The 10,238-nt window shown below is 38.2% G+C and overlaps 1 protein-coding gene across 2 annotated transcripts; it reads right to left on the bottom strand.

Annotated features, from left to right (window-relative positions):
* Positions 1-654: 654 nt before the first annotated feature.
* LOC116411697 (preprocaerulein type-4-like) lies at positions 655-6,003 on the bottom strand. 2 transcript variants are annotated; one of them, XM_031904482.1, is made up of 4 exons: positions 5,896-6,003; positions 4,943-5,091; positions 3,098-3,183; positions 655-800 (listed from the first exon to the last, which is right to left on the bottom strand). In XM_031904482.1, exons 2-4 carry the CDS (start codon positions 5,088-5,090, stop codon positions 792-794), a joined length of 243 nt encoding a protein of 80 aa, XP_031760342.1. In that variant the 5' UTR covers position 5,091; positions 5,896-6,003; the 3' UTR covers positions 655-791. The 2 variants fall into 2 exon arrangements, with proteins under 2 accessions (XP_031760342.1, XP_031760343.1); XM_031904483.1 differs by having other exon boundaries at positions 5,755-5,914.
* Between the last annotated feature and the right edge of the window lie 4,235 nt (positions 6,004-10,238).

Here is a 10,238-nt window from a genome sequence, read left to right on the forward strand (position 1 = left end):
AAAAACTCGCGTTTTTACGCAAAAATCGTATTGGTAACGAAAAATTCGTACAGAATCCGAAAAAATCGCAAAACATACGAAAAAATCGCAAAATGTTCGTTTTCAAGTCGGAACTTTTCCAATTCGGGTCGGATTCGTGGGTTAGTAAATCAGCCCCTTAGTCCAGCGCATGAATCTCCCCTGTGGTGCTGTCTCACTGCAGGGGGCTTTGGTACGTGAGTTGTTGGGGGGAGTCATGGGGGATTGTGTAGTGTGACTGGAGGCCGAGCTAAGGTGTCACATGATAGGGGGTGGTGGGACAAACAATTTGTGTCAGAACCTAGCCTTGGCCTTGTGTGCCATCACCAGTAGGCCCAGCACTTATGTGATATGGTAATTATAAGGATGAAAATACCTGTGTAACAAGAACATGCCAGGCCCCTCTGCAAAAAAATTTTCAGAAGGGTCTGCCACATACTCCCACCCACTCACAAGTACGTGCTTGCTTGATCTTGCTTGGAATAAGATCAGCTATAGAGGAAGCAAACCACACATCTTGGCCCCCACGAGAGCAGTGTCTACTTCTTCTATAGTTATGCCATTGAATGAAAAAAAAATGTCACTTATGTAGTACACAACAGCCCACAATATAAATTAGGCACAAAATAATTGAGATAAGTTCAATTTGCTCATTTATGTTTATTTATCATTTGCAGAAACAGGCTGGTAGTTTTGTAGGTCTGGATGCTTTCAAATGAAACTTCCTACTGTCCAACCTTAATGCAGTCTTGTACGTATTGTGCAATCGCATTTCAAAAGATCTGCCATGGGGAAACAAAACATTATTACTAGAACATGCTGACAAACATCAAGTGTTAGCTTATATGCAAGCAAAAAGAAAATGGATAGCTTAAATTCAATGGCACAAAAGGGCCATTGAGTGTAACCCATCTTGGCAAATTGAGGGCAAAACACTGGGATTAGTGATGTGCAGGTCAAGATAAAATCAACTCGCACCCAACCCTAATCAGCAAGATCTTAACCCACCCAACTCTAACCTGCCTATTATTGCCATTGTAGGACATCTTTGTCTGTGTCTTTCCACTCTGTACACTACTTCTGCGCGTGCCTTAGGTTCCAAGACAGGGACACTTTGGGAGCAGAAAATGATTGTACTCCCCCAGTGTGACTTACACCCAACCAGAACCTGCAATGGGCACCAAAATTTCATCCCTAACTCGCTTGACCTTAGGGTAAACCTGCAGGTCCCATGGGTTGCTAGTCAACCTTCACATCACTAACTGGGATTATATTCATTTAATCATAATTGCATGTCAAGTGATTACTAGATGGAAACAATTGCAGTGAGCAATTTAAGGTGATAATCATTGGACCCACTAGTGCACCTGTAGGGTCTAATAATATCATTAAAATCAATGCCTAGAGTTTTCTGCCTACTCATTAAGCTAAAAAAAATTCTGCTAAACTCTGGCAACAGCCCTGTGAGTCTGTACTCTTAAATGCTACAGATGCTTCACATTTTTTAAGCAATATCCAAGTATATCTATAAATAGTTATACATCTATAATACAATGGAAATGGATAAGTAACATTTGAACCTCCATCAAATGGCCACTCTCGGTGCAATTATATAAGTGTTTTGTAAGGCTGTATCATATGTCTTATAATATGTTGCTGCATAATACAGTATCTCTTTTTATTGCATTGCCTTTTTTATATATAAATACATTTTAATTTGATTTTCCAAATATATATACGTAAAAGGAGAACAGAAAAAACTAATGTGACCAAAGATTGAAGCCTCTCTAGATCTAGGCCAAATAAAATTTACCAGGTAGTGAATGAAAGATTAAGTAAATAATTTAGATGAACTAACAAGTAATTTTTTTACCCATAGTCGGTGGTTGGGAGGTGGAAACAACAAGCCCATCTCTTTACAAGTTAAAGATGCTATGAAAATATACTTCCTACTGTAACTCAGTATTTCATTATAAAATAATGCATTTTCTAGACTGAGTGTTGGGCTGCACCCAACCCGTTGTGGTTATATAGTGAAGCTCTGCTTCCCATATTCAATAAATATTGTTTTTATCTAGTGTGATACTGGCTTTTAGCTGACAAATATTTAGTTTGGTTAGTTTTTCAAATTTTTTTTCCATGGTGTATGGAAAGCGAGGAGGGACAGCTACAATTTACAGTAGCTATGGTTTCTCTGGTCACAAAGAATATAAAGTCTACTCCGCTTCAAGTTCACTGAAATTACTGTCTGGATCACTGCATAAATCCTGAATCAATTGCAGTGCTTTATTAGTTGTGGTGCAATTAGTTGGCCATAATTTAACCTTATCACATATAAACATTGTATGAGTTAACGGGGGGGAAGGTATTATTAGGCGTACTTAACCATTAGAACCCAGGGCACATCAGGCAGCCTCTCTTTTGGAGTCCTTGCTCACTCAATGATTGAACTTTATATCCTGACCAAGTTGGGTAAGTAATTTTAATGTTTTACAGTAAGTAAGTACAGTAAGCTCTGAGGATCCATCCAGACTCATCTTAAAGCAGGAACCATGAATTTGATTACAGATTTAAGAGAATTCTATAATGATACTCATCCTCAGCAATACATTGGTTATTTATAATAGTGAGGCTACAGATTTTGGTGATACAGAAGAATCCCAGAAGAATTAATATAAGTCTGGGTTAGGTATTCAGAGTTCAAAGAAATACGTTTTATGCATCCAGTGATACTTGAATAAAAACATGGCAGCCTCATTTGAGAATCCTCTGGCTCTGGAGAGCTGGAAGAAATTTTATTTAGCAGAAAATCATAAAGCCATCCCTGATATTGCAGGACTGGAGTTCCCAGCATGTTTTACTCCTTAATAATATGTTGATGTATGCTAACATATGGAGTCAAGCAACACTTTAGAAATGTTCTTGTCACCTTTAATGATTGCCAATGTTTTCACTGATTTCTAGCTACTAAGGATATTACCATGTTTTTGACATGGAAGAAATGATAGCCAATTTGGTTTTAATATATTTGTTTAACGTTCTCTGCTTGCACAAGGAAACAGTAAAGGCAATTACTTACAAGTTCTTCAGCAGAGCGAAGATCTAGATCATTGGCTTCCCGTTGTTGTCTTGATGGAAGTAAATGTGGAATTAATTTTGAAGCTCCTAAAAAAGATAATTACAGTAATAAAATAAGAAGCCTGGTATTTAGGAAAATATCAACCAAATTGGTGATGCAGAGATTTAAGGGGGGAAGTGTAAGAATGATTAATTTTAGGGGTTGGGGCTGTGGTGTAATACGGGGTGGGGTTGGACGGGGGCGGGGGCAGACTGAGAGGTCTGCTTCCTCTATAGTATGGAAATCCCACCTCCCCAGTTACACTCCTACCTGAGAGTGGCAGGGGATATGATTGGGCAGGAGGGCAGGGGGTGAAATGCACGGGTTGGATGTGTGTGGACGTGGGATATTTTTTCCGTGGAGGTGGGGCAGCACCCCTTAGTTATGCTGCTGGGTTGGGGGACGAATAATAGTGCATTAGAGGCCATCTAAAATTTCTGACTGTAAAGTCAGAAGAACTGTTACAGCAAATTAATAGCAGCACAGTACAGCATCCTCTCTACTTATCCCAGGCAAATTCTCATGACAAGCACAGCTATATCCGCTGAGGCCTATTTGTTTTACAGATTGAGCAAAATCATTTTAATACTGATCATGGAAATAAAAGATGACCTCCACTAAAGATAAAGGTAAAAGGATAAAAACTTACATTATACGTTAAATGGGAATTACCCAGAAAGGGCCACTCTGCATAATGACCTATATAGGTTACTCTGCATATGACCTATATAATTTAACCACAGACAGGAACAGATGTAATGATTAGTGATGAGTAAAATTTTTCACCAGGCATGGATTTACAGGAAAAAAATGTGTTAGAAAAAAGTCCATTGACTTCAATGTATGTCACAGATTTACTTGTTTAGGAACAAATAACAGTTACTTACAAAAGCAGCCCTATCAGTGAAAAATTATCAACATGATCTATCGGTAACTTTTCATGTACATTTCATATTGTGTATATTTAAGAATAGTTTTTTCGTGTCAGTATCACTTTAAGGTACAAACTACTGTATATTAGAAATATTTTTAATTTTGTACAGTCTATCTATTTTACCCAGTTTCATTTTTACACTGAACTGGTATAATGGCTATTGTTGTTACATTACTCTTAAAGGGCTTCTGCCATGATTTTTTTTTTTAATGTCATAATTACGCTGTTTACATAGCAAATAATTCACTCTACCATTTTATTTTGTTCCTGAACTAACAAATGTATTTTTTTAGCTGTAATAAAGGTGTGTAGGCAGCCATCTCAGTGCACTGTTCCTGAGTCTGAGCTATTGTTTCTCCTACTCCCATGTAACTGGAGGAGTCCCAAGCTGGACTTGGATTTGTTACTATTGAGTGTTATTCTGGTATCTACCACTTTAAGCAATACTAGTGTCAGGGAGCTGCTATCTTGCTACCTTTCCATTGTCCTCCTGATCGGCTGCTGGGGGGGAAAGGGAGGGGGTTATATCACTCCAACTTGCAGTGCAGCAGTAAAGTGTGACTGAAGTTTATCAGAACACAAGTCCCATGGCTGTGGCACCCAGGGAAATGAAGAATATGGCTAGCCCTGTTTGAAATATCAAAATTAAATAAAACAAAAAACTGTTTGCACTGTGGAAAATGGATTTCAATGCAGGATTCTGCTGGACAAGCTCCATTTACTGATGTTTTTTGTTGAAAAAAAACATGTTTTTCCACTGACAGCATTCCTTTAAAGTTTCAATACAATTGGACCCACTTACAAAATACAACACTTACTTAAAATAGTTGACATTGACAGAACAGGAGGTAAGCAATGTTGCTTAAACTTACCTTTTAAAGCCATCTTGGCAAATGTTCCAAACAAACTTCGAGCTACTCGTTCATTCATTTCCTCTTCATCTGCAGAGGATTTTGGCTGTGCCATTGACTGTGCTGAGAGCGCAGCCAACAGTACACAAAGAAATAGCCCTTTGAACATGCTGAAGGGAAGAATAATAGTAAAAGTCAAGATCTATAGCTTAAACAGAGTTTCTTTGCGCTAACAATTTTAATCAATAAGGTTGCTTTACTTTGTATACATAATTTTTTATATAATTAATCCATTTTTTGGTGTGAAACTCTTAGGGTGTTATGTAATGAAAGGCACTAAGTTTGCCCAGCAGCAGTAACCCATAACAACCAATCAGCAGGTAGCATTTACTTTAAAAGCAAACATCTTATTAGTTGCTATGGGTTACTGCACCTGGGCAAACTTAGTGCCTTTTTTTCCTACATATGGGGGTTAGTAGCTGGTGGAAAAAAACGCAGGTGTTAGTATAAGTATAGGATCTGTTATCCGGAAACCCGTTATCTAGGAAGTTCCAAATTACAGAAAGACCATTTCCCATAGACTCCACTATAAGCAAATCATTCTAATTTTTAAAAATGATTTCCTTTTTCTCTGTAATAATAAAACAGTACCTTGTACTTGATCCCAACTAAGACATAATTTGTTTTTTTATTCAACGCAAAACTATCCTAATGGGTTTATTTAATGTTAAAGTGATTTTTTTAATAGACAAGATATGGAGATCCAAATTACAGAAAGACCCCTCAGCTCGAAAACTCCAGGTCCCAAGGATTCTAGATAACTGGTCTCTTACCTGTATTTAAAAGTTACCTAATGACCTAATGACCTAAAATTATATTAAAAAAGTCCAGTTCGTTTCAGATTTTCCAGTCCACTTCAAACACTGTAGAGAACCTGCAGTAGGTGACAGAATTATATGAAAGAAAATACTTACCTTTCACAAGTTAGTTGCTTTTCAAAGAGAGCTTTGGCAAGGTGCGTAGAACAGATTGCTGTATTGCCTCCCTTGTTACACTAACCCTTATATAGCAAACTTTAATTCCAATTTATTTGCACAAACAAAGTCAAATGGAGCATCGTACAACACACACAGCGTCATACAACACAAGCATAGCTTGACGCTAGGAACTCATGACAAAGAAATTTCACTCCAGGCAAAAAGAAGCTTGTGCAGGATTTCCTGCCTAGTTTAGTTAAGTTTTTGCCAATATTACCTTCTCTTGTGTATGAGTGCAAATTCTTCAAGGCTAGTTCTCTATTTTCTCTATATGTACATCTATTAAAGCAGCTTACTGTGCCTCCTGATATACAGTAAATTCTCCTTGAAAAAAGAAACTTATTATGATGATTGTGCCTTTTTTATATGGTTGGATCATTCAAGTACAGGGCACTCTTATGATAGAACATTGAAGTTGCCTGTAAACATCTTCACCACAGCTGATAGTACTGGAATATAAATATATAACCGAACAGCATTTCAAAATCTTGACATATTCCTTTGTTCTTAAGCTCTTTGGAAGTCTAAGTTCAGATATAACATGGTATGGTTATCAATAAAAATGTCCATATGTCCAATTTATCACAACCCACAACTAGCATAGGTCACAATCTGCTCTTTGCTCTTAAATTTGAGACAATACTTGCTTGAGTTTCTCAAAAATAGTCTACTGCTGCCCCCCCCCTCCATTTAGTGGGGCCTACCTACCATCTCCTGACCTTCACTGTTTGACCAAACAGCAGCTGATGCAACAGGGTAGCTATTTTTTTTTTATTATTTATTGTTTTTATTGGTGAATAAAATGAAATTAACATCAAAAAAAAAAAGTTACATTGATCTTACATTATACCATATGAAGTATAAAGAAACAAGGTACAAAACGTGCCCAAGGCACTAGAATATGATGTAACACTGTTGTGTTGTTTCCATAGCAGGTAGGTGAACACTAAACACAGTTTCACCAGTTTTTTATTTTTTAACTATCTACAACTAAACAACTAAACAGATCTAACAGAAGGATAGGGTAAAGAAGTGAAGTGAAAAAGAAAATGAGAAGGGCAAGAAAAGAAAAGAAGTCAAGGCGCATAAAAAAGCATATCAACAAATAGTGTATTAATTATTTAGCTGCATCCAAGGCCTTACAGCAGAGACATTTTTCAAATAAAATTCCTAATTGGATTTTCCCCTACATACTTGCTGTTATTCCATAAGTCCCATTTTGCGTGGTATTTGTGCAGAAGGTGATTATTTCTAGCATTGAAGTATTCCAAGATGCTGTGGTTGTTGAGAATTATAGTTACCTCTTTTAGTGAAGGAGTCGTGGTCGACTTCCAGCATCTTGCTATCAATAAACGCGTTGCAGCTAGGATATGAATTAGGAGCCGTTTTTTGTTCCAGGGAATATGGTCTAAGTCTAGATTAAGGAGGGCCAGTCTGAGAGAGATTGGAATATCGATCCGAAATAGCTCTGAAAGGATGGGGAATATTGTAAGCCAAAATTGCGATATCACAGGGCAGTCCCACCATATATGAGTGAGCGTTCCAATTTGGTTGCAATTTCTCGAGGGTAGCTATTTTAAAAAAGTCCTTCATTCTAGCAATAATATCCAGTCAGGCCTAAAAATTACCACACCTGTGACACTATATTGAAGCTTGCTATTTACAGGACCTCTCCTGTGTGAAAGGATAAACCATCCAAAATATGAAACATAAGGGTCCTCTGAAGTGTTTAATGCTTAATATGCACAGCATGTGAAAACCTTGTTGTAGTATGAGCCAAAATGAAAATATTGCAAACTAAGTTTCCCCAGACAAATACAAGCAATCAGGACCATTGCAGAATCCAATAAAACCAAAGCATAGTGGCAGATATACATTTACTAACATAGGCACAAAAACCACTTCACATAGCTAGTGATGAGCAAATTTTACTTGGCAGGCATGGATTCACAGCGAATTGGCGCATTTTGCCATCAGAGAAACCTCTGCAAATGTTTGATACGGAAAAATTCGCTGCACAGCAAAAAAACTAATTTGCAGTCTCTGCGAAATGGGTGTGGATGGGGAAAAAAGAAATTGCAGAGCCACACTCACGTTTTGCGAATATTACGCCGTTTCGCAAATTTTTCTGTCGTTTACAAACGACAGATTTGGTCATCACTATATATAGCCTCACAGAGACTAAAAATATACATACATCTTCACAGGCTGGCAATTCCCAACTGCCAGATATACATGTGCCATTCTTGCTGACACACTTTACATGCTTCCATCTAATTCTAGGACAGACTTAATTTAACAGATTTGTTTATGAGTATTCTGTAACAGTGTATGATTAAGAGGAGGCGCATCTGAGCAAGTGCTTAAGAGTGTTTCCATAAGAGTGTAAAGAAATGTGTGTATGTACAGTATGTGTAAGTGAATATGTGTGGCTGCATATATCTACATGAGAATTCATATTTATGAGCAGATATGTGAGGGGGTGCAAATGTTTACCTTTGAGAAAGTGCTTAATTCTGTGAAAAAGCATTTAATATATTATGCCAAGTCCGACCAACCCATTTAAAGACATGCCCTCATATGTAGTAAAAGGCATTAAGTTTGCCCAGGAGCAGTAACCCATAGCAACTAATAAGATGTTTGCTTTGAAACAGGTGACCAGTAAATGCTTCCTGCTGATAGCTTGCTATAGGTTTCTGCTCCTGGGCAAACTTAGTGCCTTTATTACATAGCCCCAATGAAATGCTCCATATCAGTGGTGTAAGTACAGTGGACTCTGAAACTATGGGGTTTCTAAGTAAGAAGGTGCCTGTATGTCTATGAAAATTCTCATTCATCCAGGTTGTGATATACAGGTAAAAGTGTGATCCAGTAACAATGGTACCATGATTCTCATTAAGGTTGGACCAATGTCTTAATTCCACTTACTTCAAACACAAGGAGGTTTTCTTTGTAGACAAAAACATGGCTGTGTCATCATTTCACCTGTGTCTCCAATTGTAGCGTACCTTTACAGCACCAAGTCGTTGGTTCAGATATGTGCATGACACTTGTGTCTAAATTAAAGCACATGAGATTACAGCCTTCACTGAACCCATAAACTCAGTGGACAAAAGCATTAAGTTCACAAGGGAAGCTGTGTAAGACAGCAAACTGGCATATATGAACTGTGCAGTAGTTATCAAAGGGGGAGGGAACCTGGATATTAATGTACATAGGAAACCCACTTATACTGATCGGTATTTACTGTCTGAAAGGAGCTCTGAAATAGTGATGTGCGGGTTGACCCTAGTACAAATTTGCAAAAAAATGTTTTGCGTTTTTTACCTTTCTTGTAAATCATTCATTGATGTATGGAGGGTGGAATTCAGCATTCCTGGCTCCTGCCATCCCTTCCCAGTGCACTTGTTATCTATTAAGCTCAAAGTAGGGGGAAAGGGGAATCATTGGGCACATTCAGTAGTGGGAGGGACAGGGACCTCTTTCTATGGGCCCCCCCATGGCCGCAGGGTCTACTTCCCCCCCCCTATTGTTGTGCCACTGGATGTATGTTTGCCAGATCATCTGATGACTAGAAAGTACACATAAAAATTAATTTAGATTGCACTGATCCATAATGGATTTGGGTGGTCTCCTACATAGAAGGAGTCCAAGAATACAACATGGGAACTGATTTTTTGTAACTGGATTTTGCCATGCTATCCTAAGGTTAGGCTTTGAGCAGTTGTTTCTTTTGCCTCCACAAGCAACACTCAAGCCAGTATTTTTGCAGTGAGGTCTGGCTGCTTGTGCCCCAGATGGGGTACTTTTTATTTATTTACATTAAAAACAGTGATGGGCACACAGGGGTGATTTGAAAACCACGGTGTTCTGCTAAATGGCATCAGGGATCAAAACATCTGATAAACCATTTGCTTTTTAGCAAGTCAAGCACACACAAGGGCCAATACGCTGCCTACTTGGAAGCCTCTGTATAGACAGTTGCTAGGCTACTGGCAAAGCAGCACCCCCACATGAGAATTGTTTTTAGTTAGATACATATTGTCAAAAAGTGTTCAACTGCACACATGTTTATACCAACACTCACAGCAAATTTGGCAAAATATTTTATATGCATACACAAAATTCAAAACTTGCTCAGATGTACATACAGATGAAGCGCAGGTTTTCCCAAAACTTAACTAGTTACAAGATAACACAGGCTATCCTGTTGTGTTATCTCGTGCCATCTCCCTGCTGTGTCAGGGGAAAAAAAGCCTTCTTAGGGCTCTGGCACACGG

Source organism: Xenopus tropicalis, chromosome 6 (assembly GCF_000004195.4).
Source record: "Xenopus tropicalis strain Nigerian chromosome 6, UCB_Xtro_10.0, whole genome shotgun sequence".
Lineage (NCBI taxonomy): Eukaryota > Metazoa > Chordata > Amphibia > Anura > Pipidae > Xenopus > Xenopus tropicalis.

Excerpts from the sequence above, each read along its gene's own strand:
- LOC116411697 (XM_031904482.1), bottom strand. The coding sequence starts at position 5,090 with ATGTTCAAAGGGCTATTTCTTTGTGTACTGTTGGCTGCGCTCTCAGCA. Across the intron at positions 3,184-4,942 it reads TGCCAAGATGGCTTTAAAAG|GAGCTTCAAAATTAATTCCA; the intron begins GTAAGTTTAAGC and ends TATCTTTTTTAG.